Source organism: Heterodontus francisci, chromosome 7, assembly GCF_036365525.1.
Source record: "Heterodontus francisci isolate sHetFra1 chromosome 7, sHetFra1.hap1, whole genome shotgun sequence".
Taxonomy (NCBI): Eukaryota; Metazoa; Chordata; class Chondrichthyes; order Heterodontiformes; family Heterodontidae; genus Heterodontus; species Heterodontus francisci.
Genome location: NC_090377.1, coordinates 61146144 through 61171003, shown reverse-complemented (window position 1 = coordinate 61171003; position 24860 = coordinate 61146144). Strand labels below are relative to the sequence as shown.

The following is a 24860-nucleotide window of genomic DNA, read 5'->3' as shown; positions in this document are numbered from 1 at the left end:
GGAGAAGCGTAGGATTACTGATAGCAACTTCTGTGCGCTGATGCATGTGCAGACTCCAGAAATTGCTGTCAGTTTCAGAGGAATAATGTTGGCAAAAGCTGACAATTTCGCCGTTAATGCTACTGCAAAATCCAGGCGAATGATTCATTTAGCACTGTGTACAATAACTAAAGTTGGTGCCAGGGAAGGAGATGCACCAAGCTGCATTGACCTAGTGGCAGCATCAGAAACATAAGAACTTAAGAAATAGGAGCAGGAGTAGGCCATTAGGCCCCTCAAGCCCACTCAGCCATTCAATAAGATCATGGCTGATCTGCCCCAGACCTCAACTCCTCATAGCCCTCAACTCTCTGATATTTCAAAAATCTATCTACCTCCTCTTCAAATACTTTCAGTGATCTAGCCTCCACAACTCTCTGGGATGGAGAATTCTAGACATTCACTACCCTCTGAGAGAAGAAATATAGTCGCATCTCAGTTTTAAATGAGTGTCCCCTTATTCTGTAACTATGTCCCCTAGTTTGAGATTCCCCCACCAGTGGAAACATCTTCTCAACATCTACCCTGTCAAACCCCCTCAGAATCTTGTACGTTTCAATAAGATCACCCCTCATTCTTCTAAACTCTATTGAATAAAGGCCTAACCTGTTTAGCCGTTCTTGATAAGTCAACCCCTTCATCCCAGGAATCAGCAGAGTGAATCCCTTTTGAACTGCCTCCAATGCCAGTATATCCTTTCTTAAATTCAGGGACCAAAACTGTACACAGAACTCCAGGTGCGGCCTCACCAACACCCTGTACAGTTGTAACAAGACTTCCCTATTTTTAAACGCCAACCCCCTAGCAATAAAGGCCAAAATTCCATTTGCCTTCTTAATTACTTGCTGCACCTGCATGCTAACTTTTTGTGTTTCATGCACAAGAACACCCAGATCCCTCTGTGCTGCACTTTTTTGGAGTCTCTCTCCATTTAAATAAAAGTCTGCCTTTTGATTCTTTCTACCAAAGTGCATGACCTCACGCTTTCCTACATTAAACTCCATCTGCCTAGTTTTTGCCCACTCACTTAACCAATCTATATCCCCTTGCAGATTCCTTATGTCCTCATCACACCATACCCTCCCACCTATTTTGGTATCATCAGCAAATTTGGATATATTACACTCTGCCCCCTCCTCCAAGTCATTAATATAGATAGTAAATAATTGAGGCTTTAGGACTGATCTTCGTGGCACTCCACTAGTTATGTCTTTCCAACCTGAAAAAGACCCATTAATCTGACTCTCTGTCTTCTGTGAGTTAACCAATCCTCAATCCATGCTAATACATTACCCCCAATACCGTGAGCTCCTATCTTGTGCAATAATCTTTTATGTGGCACCTTATTGAATGACTTCTGGAAATCCAAATACACTACATCTACCGGTTCCCCTTTATCAACTCTGCTTGTTATATCCTCAAAGAACTCTAGCAAATTTGTCAAACATGATTTCCCTTTCACAAAACCATGTTGACTCTGTTTTATTGTGTTAAGCTTTTCTAAACGTCCTGCTATTTCTTTCTTAATAGTGGACTTTAGCATTTTCCCAACGACCGATGTTAGGCTGACTGGCCTATAGTTTCCTGCTTTTTGTCTCCCTCCCTTCCTGAACAGGGGCGTCGCATTAGCGGTTTTCCAATCTGCTGGGACCCTCCCGGAATCCAGTGAGTTCTGGAATATTTCGACCAATGCCACCACTATCTCTGCAGCCACTTCCTTTAAAACCCTTGGATGAAGGCCATCAGGTCCTGGCGACTTGTCTGCTTTTAGTCCCATTAGTTTGTCAAATATTTTGTCTCTCGTGATAGAGACTGCTACAAGATCTTTCCTCCCATTAGCTCCTTGCTTATCGGATATCTGTGGGATGTTTATAGTGTCCTCCACTGTGAAGACCGATGCAAAATATTGGTTTAAATTATCTGCCATTTCTCTGTTCCCCGTTATCAATTCTCCAGTCGCATCCTCCAAGGGTCCCACGCTCACTTTAGCTACTCTCTTTTTATACACCCGTAGAAGTTCTTGGTGTTTGTTTTTATATTTCTTGCCAACTTACTTTCATAATCAATTTTCTCCCTCTTTATTAGCTTTTTAGCCGCCCGATGCTGGTTCCTAAAAAATTCCCAATCCTCTGGCCTAGCACTAGTATTCGCCGCTTTGTATGCCTTAGTTTTAGATTGGATACTCTCCTTGACTGCCTTTGTTAACCATGGGTGGTTCATCCTCCTCATCGAGTCCTTCTTTTTGACCGGGATAAATTTTTGCTGAGCGTTACGAAATATCTGCTTAAATGTCTGCCACTGCTCATCCACTGACCTTCCCCTCGGTCTATTTTCCCAGCCCACTTTAGACAACTCTTTCTTCATACCTCTGTAATTGCCCTTGTTTAAGTTGAGGACACTGGTTTGAGACCACAGTTGCTCGCCCTCAAACTGAATTTGAAATTCCACCATGTTGTGATCGCTACCCCCTCGAGGATCCTTAACTACACAATCTCTTATTAATCCTAACTCATTACTAGAAAATCCCAGGGCAGGATTTTTAGGGCCTGTTTGAGAATGGGAAATTGCAACAATTAGTACAGCCGGCCAGCATACCAGTTTTATGTCACCGTTCCTGCCACTGGCGATTTTCCCGAGGACAGAGGAAGGCGGGCCCTGGAAAAGCACCGAATTTGGAAATGAGGCTCATCAATTTTGATAACGAGCTCATTGTCTGCTCGTTAAGGGCCAGTTTGGCATTTTGGTGGGGGTGCACAGGGTGCATGCTGGATTAGGGACAGTACTGGTGCATGAAGGCAGCAGAGAGCCAGTCATGGCCACACCATGAAATTAGGTGCCATCGGGTGTGCAGAGGTTGCAGGGAGTGTGATCTGTACGTGCTCGGGCAGTGGAGGGGTCATGGCCCTCCTGGCATTCCGTGGACATGAGAGGAGGGGGCTCGGGTTCCAGAAATTATTGTGAGAGCAGCTGAGCCCAAGTAGGCAACAGCTGGACATGTGATTACAGTTTTCAGATATTGATCGAGTGGTAAAGAGGATCAACATCGTCAGCAGCACAGGCAAAGCCCCAAGCAAGAGAAGGGCAGAAAAGAGGGACAAGGGGCAAGTTCGCAAGGGAAGCCATACCCGCAATATCGTGTGTACTGCCAAGACATTGCTACCTGGACATGTTGGAGAAAGAGTGCCACAGGAGATTATGCCTTTCCAGGCAGATGGTCACTGAGATTTGTGCCCTTGTGGCAGAAGAATTCACACCTCACAGCACTGCTCGCCATGCCCTGCCAGTAGCTGAACATCTTCATCTCTCGCTCCTTCCAAGGATCAGCAGCAGATTTTGGTGGTGTCTTGCAAGCAGCAGCACGCTACGGCATCTTGAAGGTCACTGATGTCCTATTTGCCAAAAGCTGGGCAGTGCACACAATTTCAGACAGATGGGACCTTGCAGTCACAAAGGGCAGTGGGATTCACCTCCATCACTGGATTCCCGGAGGTGCAGGGCATTTTTGATTGCACCCATGTGGCCAACAAGGCGTCAAATAAGCAGCCAGTGAGATTCATCAACAGGAAGGGTTTCCACTCCCCAAATGTTCAGCTGGTCTGCAACCACAGCAAGAGCTTCATGCAACTGTACGCTCGCTATCCTGGCACCTGCCACAAAGCCTTAATCCTCCAGCAGTCGAGGATGCTGCAGCTCTTCATATCACCCCTAAAATTTGTGAATGGATTCTAAGGGACAAGGAATATCCCTTGAAGAGATGACTGCTCATCCCTTTACATTACCCAAAAGACAGTGGCACAGAGGCTCTATAACCAAAGCCAACTGCTCACAAGAACCACCATCAAGCAGGCCATCGGGCTCCTGAAAATGTGGTTCCAGTGCCTGGACTGGTTGACATCCTGCAGTACACTCCTACAAGGGTCTTGCGAATCATGGCGGTCTGCTGCGCTCTCCATATCATAGATAGCCAGAGAGGTATGGACCTTGAAGAGGGTGATGCCCTGGAAGGACACAGCTCATCAGAGGACGAGGAGGAGAAGCAGGATGCAGATGCAAAGCAGAGAGGTGCCCTGGCCATGCAGGGAGGTGGCCGGGCCCAGCACAGGACTCGAGGGTCTCATCAGGATGTTGTCAACGTCAGGCAGCATCTGATCCAGGCACATTTCAGCTGAACCCTTCTAACCCAGGTGGATGCCATGCTCTGGAACTCACTTTGAGCTGCTTGCGAGAACACTGCCATTGAAGACACAGCCTTGAATGGATCAATTCTTACTACCAACGAATGATGCACATCTGTCCAGCAGTCTCATTGTTCCCCTTCAAAGACCTTTGCTTCCCTTCACCACTTCTTCCCTCTTTTCCAGTCTCACCACTAAAGAACAGAAACTCACACATCTGGAGTCCCGTGTCAATATTTACAATGGTCTGAATTTTGTGCGGCTGTTTAAGGCAAGTTTGGTGGTGTGGGAGGACAGAGAATTGCAGTGAGGCTGTCCGCCCTGAAATTCTGCATCGTTCCGTAGTTTCCCGATTTTGTCAGAGTTGGGGAAGTACCATGGCGGTATTGACGCCACAATGCAACAGGAACCTAATTTAAATTGGTGAAATGGTGTTTAAACATGAATTTAAATGTAATTATCTCCGATTTAATGAGTGGACAGTGCTCTTGTGAATGGCGTGAAACACTCGTGCCTTCAGCTTTGCGACAATTAAAAGCTAGCGGCACCGAGGCGAGAGGCTTCAGTGCCGAGACAGGGAGTTATCCTGACCATTGCAGCACAGGAGTAGATGGGGGTGTTCTGCAGCCATTGCTGCTCTGCAGATGTCGGGTCTGCAAGGGGGTTGTGTGTATCGAGGGCTCTGAAAGGAGTGGTGTGTATCGGGGGCTCTGCAAAGATTTAAGTTGGGTGTGAATGGGCATTAGAGGGTATCATAAATGTTGTGTTACGATGTGTGGTGACTCACACTGCTGGAAAAAGATGGTAACCCAACAATAACTTTTAGTCTTGAGGCACATCAGGCACTCTGTTGAGCAAATAATGATAAACACAGTTGCCAAGGCAGGTCGTCTCTGCATCTGAAGTGATTGGAAAGCACCAGGTCACTTGCCATGGGTTTCATCCACCCTGTGTTTTTGGATCTACTTGGCGTGTTGAGGTGCCTCTATTGGAAGTAGGCACAAGAGGCAGCTGCGTCTAGCCCTGAAGCTTGACAACGAGAGCAGCAGCAGCCGGCCAGGCCAAGAAGGGTCCACGTATGCCAAAGAATCTGCAAGACTCGCATCACCAACCTCCAAATGTCCAAGCGACACTGTCAGCGAAGACAACAGCTCTCCAGAGAGGCTGCCACCAACTTATGTGGCCTTACTGCAGGATCATTTGCAACCTCTAGGTTTTGGGGGCCACCCAATGCCAGTGGCCCTAATGATTACCGTAGCACTAAACTTCAACGCATCTGGATCTTTCCAGAGATTCACCGAGAACATGTGTGGGGTTTCATAGGCCGCAGCATACCACTGCATCAAGGAAGTGAACAATGCCCTGTTCAAGAGGGCCGGCGACTAGGTCCAGTAGCGGACCAACCCGAACAGTCAGGCCAGGAGGGCCATCAGTTTTGGGGCCATATTTGGATTCCCACAGGTGCTAAGCGTAATAGTTTCACGCATGTGGCCATCCCATGGACCAGCCAGTGACCTTCATCAACAGGAAGGGCGTTCATTCAATCATTCATTCATTCAATTGAGGGAGTTGCCCTGAAAGTCCTGAACATTGACTCCGGACTTCATGAAGTCCCATGGCATCAGGTCAAACATGGGCAGGGAAACCTCCTGCTGATTAACACCTACCACCCTCCCTCAGCTGATGAATCAGTACTCCTCCATGTTGATCACCACTTGGAAGAAGCACTGAGGGAGGCAAGGGCGCAGAATGTACTCTGGGGACGTCAATGTCCATCACCAAGAGTGCTCGGTAGCACCACTACTGACCAAGCTGGCCGAGTCCTAAAGGACATAGTTGCTAGACTGGGTATGCAGCAGATGGTGAGGGAACCAACAAGAGGGAAAAATGTACTCGACCTCATCCTCATCAATCTGTCTGTCGCAGATGCATCTGTCCATGACAGTATTGGTGGGAGTGACCACCGCACAGTCCTTATGGAGACGAAGTCCTGCCATCACATTGAGGGTACCCTCCATTGTGTTGGGGCAGCACAGTGGCGCAGTGGTTAGCACCGCAGCCTCACAGCTCCAGCGACCCGGGTTCAATTCTGGGTACTGCCTGTGTGGAGTTTGCAAGTTCACCCTGTGTCTGCGTGGGTTTCCTCCGGGTGCTCCGGTTTCCTTCCACATGCCAAAGACTTGCAGGTTGATAGGTGAATTGGCCATTATAAATTGCCCCTAGTATAGGTAAGTGGTAGGGAAATATAGGGACAGGTGGGGATGTGGTAGGAATATGGAATTAGTGTAGGATTAGTATAAATGGGTGGTTGATGGTCGGCACAGACTCGGTGGGCCGAAGGGCCTGTTTCAGTGCTGTATCTCTAAAACTAAAAAACCACTGTGCTAAACGGAATAGATTTCGAACAGATCTAGCAATGCAAAACTGGGCATCCATGAGGCGCTATGGGCCATCAACAGCAGCAGAATTGTACTCAACCACGATCTGTAACCTCATGGCCCAGCATATTCCCCAATCCACCGTTACCATCAAGCCAGGAGACCAATCCAAGAGTGGAGGAGGGCGTGCCAGGAGCAACACCATTCATACCTCAAAATGAGGTGTCAACCTGGTGAAACGACAACACAGGATTCTTGCGTGCCAAACTACATAAGCAGCATGCGATTGACAGAGCTAAGCGATCCCATAACCAATGGATCAGATCTAAGCTCTGCAGACTTTCCACATCCAACCGTGAATGGTGGTGGACAATTAAACAACTAACTGGAGGAGGTGGCTCCACAAATATCCCCATCCTCAATGTTGGGGGAGCCCAGCACATCAGTGCCAAAGATAAGGCTGAAGCATTTGCAACAATCTTCTGCAGAAGTGCCGAGTTGATGATTCATCTCGACCTCCCCCTGAAGCCCCCAGCATCACAGATGCAGGACTTCAGCCAATTTGATTCACTCCGCGTGATATCAAGAAACAACTGAAGGCACTGGATACTGATAATATTCCGGCAATAGTGCTGAAAACCTGTGCTCCAGAACTAGCCGCGTTCCTAGCCAAGCTGTTCCAGTACAGCTACAACACTGGCATCTACCCGGCAATGTTGAAAATTGCACAGATATGTCCTGTACACAAAAAGCATGACAAGTCCAACCCGGCCAATTACCACCTGATCAGTATACTCTCAATCATCAGTAAAGTGATGGAAGATGTCATCGACAGTGCTATCAAGCGGCACTTGCTCAGCAATAACCTGCTCACTGATGCTCAGTTTGGGTTCTGCCAGGGCCACTCAGCACCTGACCTCATTACAGCCTTGGTTCAAACATGGACAAAAGAGCTGAACTCAAGAGGTGAGGTGAGGGTGACTGCCCTTGACATCAAGGCAGCATTTGACCGTGTATGGCATCAAGGAGCCCTAGCAAAACTGAAGTCAAGGGGAATCAGGGGAAAACTCTCCGCTGGTTGGCGTCATACCTAGCACAAAGGAAGATGGTTGTGGTTGTTGGAGGTCAATCATCTCAGCTCCAGGACATCACTGCAGGGTAGTGTCCTAGGCCCAACCATCTTCACCTGCTTCATTAATGGCCTTCCTTCAATCATAAGGTCAGAAGTGGATTGTTCGCTGATGATTGCACAATGTTCAGCACCATTCGTGACTCCTCAGATACTGAAGCAGTCTGTGTAGAAATGCAGCAAGACCGAGACAATATCCAGGCTTGGGCTGATAAGTGGCAAGTAACATTTGCACCACACAAGTGCCAGGTAATGACCATCTCCAACAAGAGAGAATCTAACCATCTCCCCTTGACATTCAATGGCATTATAAACACTGAATCCCCCACGATCAACATCCTGGGGGTTATCATTGACCAGAAACTGAACTGAAGTAGCCATATAAATACCACAGCTACAAGAGCAGGTCAAAGGCTAGGAATCCTGCGGCGAGTAACTCACCTCTTGACTCCCCAAATCCTGTCCACCATCTACAAGGCACAGGTCAGGAGTGAGATGGAATACTCTTCACTTGCCTGGATAGGTGCAGCTCCAACAACACTCAAGAAGCTCGACACCATCCAGGACAAAGCAGCCTGCTTGATTGGCACACCATCCACAAACATTCACTCCCTTCACCACTGACGCACAGTGGCAGCAGTGTGTACCATCTACAAGATGCACTGTAGCAACGCACCAAGGCTCCTTAGACAGAACCTTCCAAACCCACGAACTCTACCAACTAGAAGGACAAGGGCAGCAAATGCATGGGAGCACCACCAGCTGCAAGTTCCCCTCCAAGTCACACACCATCCTGACTTGGAACTATACTGCCGTTCCTTCACTGTCGCTGGGTCAAAATCCTGGAGCTCCCTTCCTAACAGCACTGTGGGTATACCTACCCCAAATGGACTGCAGCGGTTCAAGAAAGCAGCTCATCACCACCTTCTCAAGGGCAATTAGGGATGGGCAATAAATTGCTGGCTTAGCCAGCAACGCCCACATCCCATGAACGAATAAAAATCTCCCATTCTATGCAAATTTGCGCCACCAATGCCACTGACTGGTCCACGCTAGAGCATTGCATAGATTCTGCGCATGTCAGTTCACTGCTCCTGCACGCACTCAGATTGCTGCCACATACGGCTCTCCATGAGATTGGCCACCCTCGCAATGGAGGAGCTCATGCATTCAAAGCTCTGAGCCATGCTGGTGCACATGAGCTGAATGACTCCATTCTCAGCCCATGATCCTTCGCTGCCTCAGGGAACTCAGACATGTGGGTGCACATCTGTTGCTTCTGATCTAAGCAGCATCTCCTTTTGTTGTGACTTCAGAGGCCCAGCATCTGGGCACAGCTGAGCAGGGTTGTGTCTGTCCTCCATCCTCTGAGGGGCACTGCCCACAGCTGCCTCTGCCTCTCTCACCTCTTCTTGCTCCCTGGTGCTGCGCTCTTCAGCCAGTGCCATCCTTTCTTACCATGTGCAAGGACCCCACCGATATGTGTATCTGCGCTGGTGGAGGGTGTGCTTGTGGAATGTGATGGTGCTGGCTCTGCTGTGGAGGTCTGTTGTGGTAGCTCTGGTGCCATGACAGGACTCAGGCATTCCCCCTCCACAGCAGAACCTAAGAGAAACAGAAGAAGGAGATTGTGAGAACGAGCCTTTGACAGCAGAACCCTCTGCTGTGCTGAGGTTTCCCAGTGCAGCTGAGTCTTTGGCATTCTGTTGGGACACGCGGGAATGCACTCATCAACAGAATGGAATATATTTCACCCTCTCCTCCAAGCATGCCCATCTCTCCTTACGGGTTGGTCCTGCAGGGCTATCGTAGCGACTTCCATGGCACCCTCCTTGATGGCAGTGCTCTTGGCATTATGTTCCCTTTTCTCCTGTAAGGACAAAAGAAAGCGAGGTAAGGCCCTGCTGACCTCTCTGACCAATGCCAGCGGCTCATATATCTAAGAATCTGCATGCATCAGTGCTTGCAGTTCCTCAACAGTACTAGAGCTCTGAGCCTTTCTGACAAGTCAGTAAGTACCGTGGGCACACATTACTCCCATGTTCAGGAGCAGTATGCACCCTCCGGATCCTCAGCTGGTATGTCTGCTGGAGGTTGAATACCCAGAGGCCTGTTATCAGGGTGTTGCATTACACTTACTTTGCCAACGTGAGGATGGTTATTGAATCTTTTACTGCAATGGACCCAGTTCCTAAGGACCACATTTTTGCTGCTGTCTTTTTTAGCCACCTCTGGCTATGCCTGCATTGTTTGGCTGGGTGGCCTTCTCTTTTCACCCTCTGAAAAGAGGACCTCCCTCCTCTCCCTCACAGCCTCCAGGAGGACCTCGAGGTCAGCATCTGAGAAGTGAGGGGCAGTGCTTCCCAGGATGCCAGGCCCGCCTCTCCTCCTGTCTCCCTGGTTCTTGTATTTCTTCTTTTAAACGGCAGCCTCAGTAATGGCTGCCGTAATGCCTTTAAATCAGGCCCGCACTTCAGCAGTTACGCCTCCATCCAGTAACCACAGCCGCTAATTGGCGGCCCAACACGCCCTTTAGCCAAGTAGCAACCCGCCTCTGCAAAAATCATGGGCTCTGACTACTTCCCCCCTAGGACAGGGTCAGGACCAGAAAACGGTCCCAATGTCAGTTTCCCAACCCCGGAGGTAAAATCCTGCCCCCAGTCTCCAAACTCAAGAGTTGATCTTAATTGCATATATTTAAAACACTATGAAGTATTTAAGATTCTAAACAGCTGTTGAAAAATTCTAAAATCGTATCCTATGAAACTTAATACCCATGATCATAATCCCTTATCTTCACATAGTTTGAAAGCATTAGTTTGGCATTAATCTGGTTGGCATCTTAACAGGGCTTTTTCAGGCACTGAACTTAATGGTTCAAAAAAAAGCTTGCTTTAAATGAAATTTGCTTCATCTGAAGCTAAATCCTTAATGTTGATCCTAAAGTAAAATTTCTGTTTATTCTTAGTATTGCTTTGAAAAAGATCTTCAGTCTGTTTCTTGAAGGAATACTGCCAATGAATTCCAAGCAATGTGTAGAAATCCAAATGACGCTGATCTAAGAACAATATTTCTCACCAGATCAGGCTGCAAGGAGTAAGGACTCAGCTTTGGTAAAAAATTGAAATTATAAACTACCTTCATACAACTTTACCTTGATTTATTCATTGTCAGAAAGTCATCTCGACACTGAAGATGTAAATATTCACATGCAACTAAACATCACTAGATCTGCCACTGTGAAGGAATGATGAATGGAGAGGCAGCCATGCAAGGGGATAGTGAGAATCAAATTATCTTAAATATTCATGTGAAATTAATACACAGAAAAATTCCAGTTTGGTCTACAGCCAGATTGTGATGTCTGTATAAAGCAATGTTTCTGCTCACCTTGTGGTTTAATTCAGCACAGATTTCCTGCTGCTTCCGTCTGTCATTTGCCAGCAACATATCAGCCTCATGAGCAATACAGGCTTCAGCAAATATCATCACCGTCTTCATCAGCAAGTCTTTCTTGTCGCGGGCCCAGCTCTGAATTAGAACCCTCCGGTGCTTTTTTTTAAATTGAAATCCATCCCATAATCTCCAGTGATCAATCTGGAACAAAGATTTCATTACTTTCTCAAAAATCACTTTTGGGACACACTTGTCTTCCCTATTAGTACTGTTCCAAACTCTGCTACAAAAATCTTAAAAGGAATACATACATATGATACTAAATTACATTGGACAAAGTTTTGCTCATCAAGTTGAAGGATGGAATACTTAATCACCTTTTAAGACAATGTCAGCTACTCCGAACTCAAGACAGATGTAAAGCATGCTTCACACTGCTCCAATAATATACATTAATCCCAGTTTCAGAACAGCAATGCATTACTACACCAGCGTGGAATTTCCATTTCCCATACTAGTCATATTAATTAATACAAATTAGGAACACGTTTGTTCTATTGACGTTGGTTCACTAGATTGAAACTGCCCAAACTCATTGAAGCTGATTTCCACCCATTCTACAGATTTCCCAATCAAGTCTGCAATGTATAGTGGAAACTCCCAGCCAAAGCAGGTGGAAACTCTATTTGTGTATTCAAAAGTGGGTCCCTCATCAGATTTTTAAAAAATTCATTCATGAGATGTGGGCATCACTGGCTAGGCCAGCATTTATTGCCCTTGAGAAGGTGGTGGTGAGCACCTTCTTGAACCACTGCAGTCCTTGGAGTGCAGGTATACCAACAGTGCGGTTAGGAACAGAGTTCCAGGATTTTGACCCAGCGACAGTGATGGAACAGCGATATAGTTCCAAGTCAGGATGGTGTATGGCTTGGAGAGGAATGGGCAGGTGGTGGTGTCCCCATGCACCTGCTGCCCTTGTCCTTCTAGGAGGTAGAGGTCGCGGGTTTGGAAGGTGCTGTCGAAGGAGCCTTGGTGAGTTGCTGCAGTGCATCTTGTAGCAGCAAGACTTGTGGAGAACACAGTCTAAACCATATCCTGGAAACCAGTCCCTTTTTAAACGAGTCCATGGTTTATCTTCACTAAATCCACATGTTGATTGCTCTGTATGAGGACAATGCCTCCTGATATCAGTCTCAAATTTTACTTCCGCTAATTTGAACTGAGAACTGCTGAGTCTGGTTAGGAGTTATAGAGTCATAGAGAGATATAGCACTGAAACAGGTCCTTCGGCCCACTGAGTCTATGCCGACCAACAACCACCCATTTATACTAATCCTACATTAATTCCATATTCCCTACCACATCCCCACCTTCCCTTAATTCTCCTACCACCTACCGACACTAGGGGAAATTTACATGGCCAATTTACCTATCAACCTGCAGGTCTTTGGCTGTGGGAGGAAACCGGAGCACCCGGCGGAAACCCACGCGGTCACAGGGAGAACTTGCAAACTCGGCACAGGCAGAACTGAACCCGGGTCGCTAGAGCTGTGAGGCTGCGGTGCAAACCACTGCGCCACTGTGCTGCCATTTTTTTTTTTAGTTTTAATATGTTTAATATGTATACATCATACTTCCAAATATAAATTGCATAGTTGGGAAACGTAATGTGCAAATATTTATTTTAAAAAAGAACACAATTCTCCATTTCTCAAAAAGGTACGTGCCAATCAATCATAGGGCAAATGTCATATGAAATGAGCTTTTCAAAATGGAATGTGAACTAGTTTTCAACAACGCAGTCAGTCGTCATCTGTGAAATTGGATATCACATCATCAACGACAATCACTCTGCTCTCTGCGAAACTCAAAACCGGTAGACTTTAAATGTAAAATTCTCAGTGATCAGATGGTCATCCTGGAGAACCACCACAATGTTCACCTCAAATTCAACTTTGAAATTGGTTGTTTCCAGTGTGGGGCAGGTAAAAAGCCGAGGAAACACCATGTAGATGGGGATGGCCAGGTTTCGGCAGACATTACCATCGACTATTTGGATGTTCTGAATTTCAGTGGCATCACTTGCGTAACCCTCTGCACAACCACAGGTTTCCACATGCACTAGCTGAAGCTCAATGCTTTTGATGGGCATGTTTACCAGAATGTTGCCAGGACTGGAAAAATGCAGCTATGAGGAAAGATTGGATAGGCTGGGGTTATTCTTCTTGGAACAGAGAAGGCTGAGGGGAGATCTGATTGAAATGGACAAAGTTTTGAGGGGCCTGAATAGAGTGGAGGTGAAGAGATATTCACCTTAGCAGAGAGGTCAGTGACGAGGGGACATAGATTTAAAGTGATTGGTAGAAAAATTAAAGGGAAGATGAGGAAAAACTTTTTCACCCAGAGGGCGGTGGGGGTCCGGAATTCACTGTCTGAAAGGGTAGTTGTGGCAGGAACCCCCAACTCATTCAACAGGAGTTGGATATGCACCTCAAGCGCCGTAATCTGCAGGGCTATGGACCAAATGCTGGAAGGTGGGATTAGAATAGGTGGATCATTTTTTGGGTGGCACAGAAACAATGGGCCAAGTGGCCTCTTTCTGTGCTTTAAACTTTCTATGATCCTATTTCTGCGGCAGTAAATGTGACTCCAGGATGGTGTGTTGCCTCCCTGGTGCCAGGGTCAAGGATGTCATGGAGGGGCTGCAGGACATCCTTCTTGGGGAGGGTGAACAGCCAGAGGTCATGGTCCGCATGCCTACCAATGACATAGATAGGAAGAGAGATGAAGTCCTACAAGCAGATTTTGGGGAATTAGGAAGGAAATTAAAAAGCAGGACCTTAAGAGCAGCAATCTCAGGATTACTCCTAGTGCCACGTGCAAGTGAGCATAGGAATAGGAAGATTGGTCGATTGAATACATGGCTGGAGAATTGGTGTCGGAGAGAGGAAATCAGATTTCTGAGGCATTTGGAACTCTTCTGGCACAGGTGGGATCTGTGCAGGATGGACAGGCTACACCTTAACAGGACAGGGACTAATATCCTCCCAAGGAGATTTGCTAGTGCTGTTGGGGAGGGTTTAAATTAGCTTGGGGATGGGAACCTGAAGAGAGTAGGTTAAATTGGAAGGAAGCAAAGTTGGTAACAGGAAGTAGAAAAATAGCAAGCAAAATTAGAAGGCAGGCAAAACAAAGGCGAATATCAACTAGGCTTAGAATGCCGAATAATGTCAAAAACACAAGGTTAAGGGCTCTCTACCTGAATGTATGCAGCATTTTCAACCAGGTGGATGATTTAAAGGCACAAATAGAGGTAAATGGGTATGATTTAATTGCCATTATGGAGGCATGGCTGCAGGGTGACCAAGACTGGAAACTGAATATTCAAGGATATTCGACATTTAGGAAAAGGAGGTGGGGTTGCGCTGATAATAAGGGATGGGATCAGTACATTAGTAAGGCATGATCGCAGATCAGAAGAACAAAATATGGAGTCTGTTTGGGTGGAGCTAAAAAAACAGCAAGGGGCAGAAAACATTGGTAGGACCTGTTCATAGGTCACCAAACAGTGGTGGGAGTGTGGGGCATGATATTAATCAGGAGATTAGAGAAGCATGTAGCATGGGTAATACAGTAATCATGGGTGACATCATTCTGCATATAGAATATAGACTGGGTAAACCTAATGAGCACTAATGCTTATGGGAACGAGTTTCTGGAGTGTGTTAGGGATGATTTCCTAGAGCAGTATGTTGAGGAACTGACTAGAGAACAGATCTAGTGTTATGTAATGAGAAAGGGTTAATTAATAATCTTGTTGTAAAAGAACTTTTAGGGAGGAGTGACCATAATATGATAGAATTTACATTATGTTTGAAAGTGACGTAGTTCAATCTGAAGCCAGGGTGTTAAATTTGAACAAAGAAGATTACGAAGGTATGAGTGCCAAATTGGCTGAGGTGGATTGGGAAAATACATGAAAAGGTATGACATTGATAGCCTTTAAAGAATGATTACATAGTTTACAGCAACAATACATCCCTTCAAGGCACAAAAATCCAAAAAGAAAAGGCAGTGAACCGTGGCTAACAAAGGAAGTTAAGGATTGTATAAGATTAAAAGAAAAGGCCTATAAAGTTGCCAGAAATAGCAGTAAACCTGAGCATTGGGAAGATTTTAGAATACAGCAAAGGAGGACCAAGATATTGATAAATAAAGAGAGAATAGAATATGAATATAAACAAGCAAAAAACATAAAAACAGACAGTAAAAGTTCTACAGGCTTAATTAATGACCTCATAGTTAAGGCGCCCCTAGGTAGTTGCGATCATAATATGATTAAATTTTACATTCAGTTTGAGGGAAATAAGAGTGAGTCCAAGACTAGTATTTTAAACTTAAATAAGGGCAATTATGAGGGTATGAAAGCAGAGCTAGCTAAAGTGAACTGGCAAATTAGGTTAAGGGATAGGTCAATAGAAATGCAGTGGCAGACATTTAAGGGGATATTTCAGAATACACAGAATAGAAGCATTTTAACGGGAAAGATAAATTCCAAAAGGTGGGACCCGCCATCCGTGGTTAACTAAAACAGTTAAAGATAGTATCAAATTTAAAGAAAAAGCCTATAGTTGCGCAAAGATGACGGGCAGGTCAGAAGATTGGACAGAATATAAAAAACAGCAAAGAATGACTAAAAGATTGACAAGGAAGGTCAAATTGAAGTACGAGAGAAAGCTATCTAGAAATATAAAGACAGATAGTAAGAGTTCCTATAGATATTTTAAAAAAGAAAAGAGTTAACAAAGTGAGCATTGGTCCAACGGAAAGTGAGTCTGGGGAATTAATAATGAATAATAAGGAGATGGTCGATGAATTGAACAGATATTTTACATCGGTCTACACTATTGAGGATACAAGTAACATCCCAGTATTAGCTGTAAGTCAGGAAATGGAAGGGAGGGAGGAAATCAAGAAAATTACAATCACCAGGGAAGTGGTACTGACAAATTGTTGGAACTGCAGGCTGACAAGTCCCCGGGTCCTGATGGACATCATCCTAGGGTGTTAAAAGAAGTGGCAAGTGGGAAAGTTGATGTGTTAGTGTTAATTTTCCAAAATTCCCAAGATTTAGGGAAGGTTCTGTTAGACTGGAAAATAGCGAATATAACTCCTTTATTCAAAAAGCGAGGGAGACAGAAAGCAGGAAACTTCAGGCCAGTTAGCTTAACATCTGTCTTAGGGAAAATGTTAGAAGCTATTATTAAAGACGTTAGAGTTTAGAAAAAATTTAAGGTAATCAGGCAGAGTCAACATGGCTTTGTGAAAGGGAAATAATGTTTAACCAATTTATTAGAGTTCTTTGAGGGAGTTACATGTGCTGTGGATAAAGGGGAACCGATGGATGTATTGTACTTAGATTTCCAGAAGGCATTTGATAAGGTGCCACATCAAAGGTTGTTGCAGAAAATAAAAGCTAATGGTGTAGGGGGAAACATATTAGCATGGACAGAAGATTGGCTAGCTAACAGGAAACAGAGAGTAGGCATTAATGGGTCAATTTCTGGTTGGCAAGATGTAACGAGTGGTGTGCCACAAGGATCTGTGCTGGGGCCTCAACTTTTTACAATTAATCTAAATGACTTAGATGAAGGGACTGAAGGTATGGTTGCAAAATTTGCTGATGACACAAAGCTAGGTAGGAAAGTAACTTATGAAGAGGACATAAGGGGGCTACAAAGGGTTATGGATAGGTTAAGTGAGTGGGTAAAGATCTGGCAAGTGCAGTAGAATGTAGGAAAGTGTGAAATTGTCCACTTTGGAAGGAAGAAGTTATCTAAATGGTGAGAGATTGCAGAGCTCTGAGATGCAGAGGGATCTGGCTGTCTTAATGCATGAATCGCAAAAGGTTAGTATGCAGGTACAGCATGTAATTAAGAAAGCTAATAAAATGTTATCGTTTATCGCAAGGGGAATTGAATACAAAAGTAGGGAGGTTATGCTTCAGCTATACAGGGCATTGGTGAGACCACATCTGGAGTACTGTGTACGGTACTGGTCTGCTTATTTAAGGAAGGATGTAAATGCATTGGAAACAGTACAGAGAAGGTTTACTAGACTAATACCCGGAATGGGCGGGCTGTCTTATGAGGAAAGATTGGACATGGTAGGCTTGTATCCGCTGGATTTAGAAGAGTAAGAGGCAACTTGATTGAAATATATAAGATCCTGAGGGGTCTTGAGAGGTTGGATGTGGAAATGATGTTTCCCCTTGTGGGAGAATCTAGAGCTAGGAGTCACTGTTTAAAAATAAGGGGTCGCCCATTTAAGGCAGAGTCGGGAGAATTTATAATGGGGAATAGAGAAATGGCAGACAAACTTAATGATTACTTTGTGTCTGTCTTCACTGAGAAAGATACAAGAAAGCTCCCAGAATTAGAGAACCAAGGGACTAGGGAGAATGAGGAATTGAAGGAAATTAGTATTGTAAGAAGGTTGTACTGGAGAAATCGATGGGGCTGAAGGGTGATACGTCCCCAGGACCTGATTCTACATCGCAGAGTGGTGCTTGCCATTTCCACACACCCCCCTGCTCTCATGCCCACATCTCTGTCCTGGGCCTGATGCAATGTTCCAGTGAACATCAACGCAAGCTCGAGGAACAGCACCTTATTTTCCAATTAGGCATGCTACAGCCTTCCGTACTGAACATTGAGTTCAGTAATTTCAGAGCATGACTGGCCCTTTTTAATTTTAATTTTATTTTGTTCCATTTTTTTTTAACCATGTGCCTGTCTACTGTGTTTTTCATGTTTTGCTTTTGGCTGGGGCTGCTCATTATTCTGTCATTAACACTCACTCTGCACTAATGCTTTGTCTTTCATCACACCATTAGCACACTCTCTTTGCCTTTGTCCCATGACCTTGTCAGTTAATCTCTCCGGCCCTCTGTCCTCTCACACATCTTGCCTTTTGTTCTCTTTTCCACCTCCCCCACCCCACCCCGGCCACCCCCACTTTCCTTGTTTAAAACCTATTACATTTCTAACCTTTGCTAGTTCTGATGAAAGGTCACTGACCTGAAACGTTAGCATCTGTGGAGAGAGAAACAGAGTTGAGTTTTTCCAGCACTTTCTGTTTTTATTTCAGGTGTCATAACCTGCTAGCTTAATGACACTGACATTACCATCTGTGACTGCTCAATGTCATGTTAAGTAGCCTGACTACCTCTATCCATAAAGTGCCAACAGTTGAGTGCCTGGCAGACAATAGTGGGATCCTTGATGAAGGAGATGCCATCAAAAGGCATATGAGCTAATCCTTGAATTCGTCAATGACATCCAGAACCCACAAGTCATGACCTAGCTGCAATATTTCAATGAAAGAGCAACCTTCGACAATCAGAAATACAACAATAAGGTTCAAGTTCATGCCTTAAAGTGGGTAACAGTCACAGGAGCTCCAACGATAGTTTGCCAATGATGAAGTTAGTTGCTGAACTTCAAGTTTGAATGGGCCAAGCTTTCCTTCAGAGCTCAGTCCTCTGACTCTTGGCATCAGTCTCTAGACTATCTCTAAGCATTGAATGTCTCTTTTGTAAATGGTGACCAAAACTGAACACAATGCTCAAGGTGCACTCTGATCTGAGCACTGATCAATTTGAGCACAAATCTACCGTTTTGGCAATACAGTTCAGCAGCCTATTTGCTCCACAGTAAATGGAAATGCTCAGCACTGATTCTACAAGTACCTCCAGATCTTGCTACTTCAACCATAGCTATATAGTTACTTCAATACCGTTCATAGAGAATGTATGTTGGCCAGTTTTTCCAATACTTACAATTCCATACACTTATCAATATTGAATTTCATCTGCCATTTACAGATTTTTACCTATCTGGCTTTTTAGGTCTTTGGCTGCCTCTTCAGATTCAACTTTCTTCCCAGTTAGCTATTTGTTGCAAATTTGATCAGTTTTCTGGAGAAGTTCACTGAACATTTCACTGAGCTCAAACAGTTATATGTTGCTTATCCTAACAAAGAGAAAATGATCTCGAAATAAGATTTTGAAATCCCAAACACATATTCCTCCACATTCAAAATAAGGGACTGACCAGTTCTTGCTTGGATTTGTGTGGCAGCAACCTCAACAACATATCTATGTAGAACATGTTTCGATTCTCTGTTTCATTAGCGTACAGATCTACAATAACTTGAAAAGTCCAATGTTCTTCTTCATTCCATCCACAGTTCCTGAAAAAGAAAAAATGCCCTTAACCATAAAGTTAAACACAAAAGAATTACTGCAATATAAGAAAGGAAAACTTAACTGGGCTGCATTTCCTCAGTGTATTGATGCTTTAGAAATGCTGGAACAATGAAGGAAATATTTCCAAACAACAAATTCTCTTGGAAGCCAATTCTGATGATTGTGCACCTCTAAAAGGCCTCTCCTGGGTTCCCTCATGCTTTTCAAGCTTTCTGCGAGGCACCCAAGTTGCCTTTAGCTGCAGTTCAGCCGGAGATGCTATGGGCTGTATCTTGTGCTCCCCCAGGTGTTGGGTTCCGTGGCGGGGACCTGAAGATGGCTCTGGATGAGGCCCACCACGAACCTCGACGTCGTGAGGGCCTGGCCCGATCCTCCCGGCAGCGGCAATGCTCCGTGGTGATGCCCCCTCACCCCTCTCCACCGCTGGGTGACGGGACCACAATAAAAATATCCAAATCAATAAGATGAACGAACATACACTTATCTGCGATCTTGAGAGCCTGCCGCGATCTTCGGTGTGGCAGCCGGCACTCCCATGCCTTCTAATCCTCGTCCAGGGAAAGGCGGCGCCACACTGGTGGGAAGGGGGAGGAGATAAGATTTTCAGTCTGGTGGTTGGCGTTGTTGGGGGGGGGGGGGGGGCGGGCGGGCGGGGAACGGGGTCAAATAAATGTAATGGGTATAGGGGATGGTGAGAAGGGTTGAACTGTAAACCTGTGCAGTTTGGGGGGGGGGTTAAAGGTCAGATGTTAAAGCTAAGTGTTTTTTGGGGGGGGGAGGGTGGGGAGAAGGGCAAATAGTTAATGTAATTGTTACTGGGGCGTAGGAATGGGGCATTAGAAATTTATTTGTATAATTTTTTGGGGGGGTCTGTCTTTAAAAATTTAAATTCAGCGGCAGGGCTGGCTACCCTTTAAAAATGGGAGCAGCATCTGCACATAGGCAGCTGACGCCATTGCCAGGGACAGACAGCTTGACCCCTCCATGAGATTGGGGCAGGGGGATTGTTGCGGGCCACCCAGCTATTTAAATGAGCCACCACATTTAAGATTGCAGCAGCCCTTTGGCGTGCGGCCCGCCATTTTTGAGCTCGCTGCCGATTTGGCAGTGGCCTCTTAAAATCCAGCCCTAGAGGTGAGAGTTTCCTGGTTTTATCCTCTTATTAAACTCAGAGCGAAGAATTTAATGCAGCCGTTGCAGGTGGGTATGGTGGCATGGTGGGGGGGGCACAGCGAATCGCATCAGAATCGTCCGCTCGAAAAATCCAGCATCGTGACGTTGGTTCTGGCGGGAAAGCACCATAGTGGCATTGCTGTCCCAACACGATGTGAAGCTTTTTTAAATTGCTGAACTGCTGTTTTAAATGAAATTATTTCCAATTTAATTATTGGCCCTCAATTTCATAACAGCAGGCGGCACTCATATGCCTTTGGGTTCACGTCCATTAAAACCTGGTGGCACCAAGGTGAGGGGCCATATTGACACGAATGGGAGGCAGCCCTGAGCAATGCTGCATAGCAGAAGGGAGAGGGGGGGTCTGAAGGTCATTATCAGACTGTGTTGCTGTGTGCTCTGCAAGGGCTTTGGGGTCTCGGGGGGGCTCTGCAAGGGTTCAATGTGGGTTTGGGGTGAGGCTGCACTGCCACTAAACTGCAGTGTCAAATTTGGCTGCTCACACTTCTGATACAGAGCATGGGGCATCAGCAAGGTTGGGCTTTGAGATCCATCACAACTCTGCCGAGGACATTGGCAAAAGCTCAGTTGCTCGTCTCTGCATCCACAGGTTTCCTAGCATGGGTCTCATTCACCCTGTACTTTTGGACCCCTGTGGCGTGATGCTGTGCCTCAGACAGTGGGTGGGCCAACAGGCTGCTGCACCTGTCCATGAAGCTCCACGACATGAGCAACAACAACCAGCCATGCCAGGAAGGGCCCACCTGCGCCAGAGTGTGAACCGGACTCAAATCAGCTACCTCCAAATGTCTGAGCAGCATTATCAGCAAAGACTGCAGTGCTCCAGGGAGGCCATCACCGACTGCTGCAGGATTGGTTGTGACCACTGGGTTTTGGGGGTCACCCTATGCCAGTGGCCTGGAAGATCACCCTGGCACTCACGTGGTGGGGGGGGGGGGGGGGGTTGGTGGGTGAAATCATTCTCCAATAGACACACCAGCTGAGGAGCCTCAGGGAACATGCTGCTCCTGAACACAAAGTAGTATGCACCCAGGGCACTTGCTGACACTTCTGAATGGCTCAGAGCCATAGTGCTGCTGAACACAAGAAATAGGAGCAGGAGTAGACCACGTGGTCCATCAAGCCTGCTTCACCATTCAATACGGTCGTGGCTGATCTTAACCTTTAACTCCACTTTCCCACCCACTTGTCCTATCCCTTGATTCCCGAGAGACCAAAAATCTATCTATCCCAGCCTTAAATGTATTCAACAATGGAGCATCCATAACCCTCTGGGGTAGAGAATTCCAAAAATTCACAACCCCGAGTGAAGTAATGTCTCCTGAGTCCTAAGTGATCAGCCCCTTATTCTGAGACTGTGCCCGTGTTTTAGATTCCCCGACCACCATAAACAATCTCTCAATGTCCACCCTATCAAGCCGCTTCAGAATCTGGTCTGTTTCAATGAGATCGCCTCTCATTCTTCTAAACTCCAGACAGTATAGGCCCAATTTACTCAGCCTGTCATCATAGGACAACACCCTCATCTCGGGGATCATTTTAGCAAACCTTTGCTGTACCACCTCCAATGCAAGTCTATCCTTTCTTAAATGTGGAGACCAAAATTGCACACAGTACTCCAGATGTGGTCTCACAAAACCCTGTACAATTGTAGTGAGACTTTCTTATTCCTGCACTCCAATCCTCTTGCAATAAAGTCCAACATGCCATTTGCTTTCCTAACTGCTTGCTGCACCTGCATGCTAACTTTCTGCATATCTTGTACAAGCACACCCAAGTCTCTTTGAACATCAAGATTTACAAGTTTCACACCTTTTAAAAAATATTCAGGTTTTCTAGTTTTACCATCAGAGTGAATAACTTCACACTTCCCTACATTATACACCATCTGCCATCTTGTTGTCCACTCACTTAATATGTCTATATCTCTTTGCAGCCTCTCTGTATCCTCCCCACAGCTTATTTTTCCACCTACCTTTGTATCATCAGCAAACTTAGATACATTATTCTCTGTCTCTTCATCTAAGTCATTAATATAGATTGTAAATGGAGGACCTTCACGAATTAAAACATGCAACTTCTATGAATAGGGGCGGTGCTATTGGCCACAGAGGACAGCAGTGCATTATCACACTCTCTTTTGACCTTGCAGAAGAAATGGGCATATAAACCTACGAAAAGATCCTAACAGGCCAAACAGAGTGCCATACTTTCAAATCATAATGGGAATGGAGAATCGAGTGATGGAGTTAGCCAGGATCACGGACCAGAAGGAAGCTGGCCCTAGTGACATGAGCACTCATGATGGCGATGGGCATTACAGGGGGAAATGCACTCCACCCAGTTCGACAGTACGCCCAACACTGAGTTGCATTGGGAGATCTCAGACTTGCAAAAGCTTCTGCTCGCCAAGGCTAGTTCTCATGATCTCTTCTTATGTCCCCCACAGGTTCAGACGTCAACCCCACGGGACCTTCTCCCTCTCCATCAGCAGTCCCAGATGACCACCAAGGAACCAAAGAAGCACTGTCTCACCTTCCAAGCACACCGTCCACTGGCGCAGATACTCTCACCTCGGTGGATCCTCGTGCACAATTAGATAGGGTGGTACGGGGTGAAGAGCATAGCACTAGAGTGCAGAAGGTGCCAGAGGCAGAGGCAGCTGTGAGCAGTTCCCCTCAGAGGACCGAGGACAGACACAGCCCTGCTCAGCTGGGCACAGATACACAGATGCATTAAGGAGTCATAATAAAGAAAGCTCAACCTAGACCAGCAGTGGGAGATGTGTTCCCACATGTCGGAGTACCCTAAGACAGTGCGGGGCCGTGGGCAGAGAATGAAGGAGTCCATCCAGCTCACGTGTGCCACAATGGCTAAGGATGATAAATGCATAAGCTCCTCCATTGAGAATGGCCAAACTCATGGAGAGCCATATGCAGCAGCACATAACAGTGCATGCAGGAATGGTGCAAAGATGTCCACAAGATGTATGCCACACTATCTAGCCTGGACCGATCAGTAGCCCTGGTGACACAGAGATATTTGGAGGGGATGTCAGTTGTGCCCCAGCTGGTTCCTCCCTCCAGTCATCCAAGGGCTGAGGCTGTCACCAAAGAGGATGAGGGTGCCACCCCTCATGGGGCGTTATCATCATCCTCGGCCTCCTCCTTTGGAGCCTCTTTGTAGTGTTATCACCCTCGTGGAGATCAACAAATCAAAAGAACCAAATTTACTGAATGACCCCAATAAAACAAACAAAATGGGAAAGATTTCACTTTTACTTTAGAAATCAAACCAAAATCAACATAAATTAACATAAATTAACAAACAAATCATGGTCAATTATGTATATTTAAAACTACACATTAACTATCAGATACAAAGTTAGATCTCACGGGTTTACTGGGCAGTCCACTCAGCATATACTGCACCATTTACAGCCATGCAGTTCTTCAAAGCTCTCAACCTCCTCAGGTAGATCTCCAGCTTCTTTCTTCCAACATGCAGCCACTGATTCTCATCCCAACAGCAGTTCCTCTTCAACCCGAACTCCATGGGTACGGTTTTCATCAAAACAGCGCACTACTCCTGAACCTCCTCAGCTCTGCTCAAGGCAGTCTTGATGGCGTGGATCCACCAGTATTACCTTATGCAATGGAAATAGGATGCAGAACACCGAGGTGCTCCAGCTGCACAGTGAGGCAGCCGAGACCCTTGCAGAAAGGTACTGCAGGGTGCCACCCAACAAGTCCAGGCACCAGAATGGCATCTTCAGAAGCCCAATGGCTTGCTCAATGGTTGAATTAGTGAGCAGAAGGCATTGATTGTAGCGCCTCCGTACCTCCATCTGGGGCTTTTGTAGAGGGGTGAGTAGCCATCTCTTCAAGGGATATCCCTTGTCCGAGGATCCATTGATGAACTTTGAGGGGTGGAGTGAAGAGCTGCAGCAGCCTGGACGGGCAGAGGATGAAGGAGTTGTGGCAGCTTCCAGGAAAGTGAGTGGACGTATGCAGGAAGCTTTTGTTGTGGTCATAGACCAGTTGGACATTGAGGGAGTGGAAGCTCTTCCTATTGATGGATCTTACTGGCCAGTCACTGGGTGCCTTGATAGCCACATTGCTGCAATTGATGATGCCCTGCACCTGAGAGCAATGGCAGCGAAGTCCACTGCCCTCTAGGCATGTGAGGCCTCATCAGTTGTGAACTGAATGCACTATCCAGCCCTGGTAAATAGGGCATCAGTGACCAGCGAGATGCAGTGGTGTGCAGCCATTGGCAAC

General features: G+C 46.0%; 1 protein-coding gene across 1 annotated transcript in view; it reads right to left on the bottom strand.

Moving 5' to 3' along the window:
* LOC137372019 (coiled-coil domain-containing protein 148-like) overlaps nucleotides 1-24860 on the bottom strand; it is a 174584-nt gene that overhangs the window by 54859 nt on the left and 94865 nt on the right. Inside the window, exons 9-10 of the mRNA XM_068035288.1 lie at nucleotides 19232-19370; nucleotides 11112-11318 (exon numbers count right to left, since the gene is read on the bottom strand). Coding sequence (XP_067891389.1) covers nucleotides 11112-11318; nucleotides 19232-19370 — 346 coding nt within the window. The remainder of the gene's footprint in view (nucleotides 1-11111; nucleotides 11319-19231; nucleotides 19371-24860) is intronic.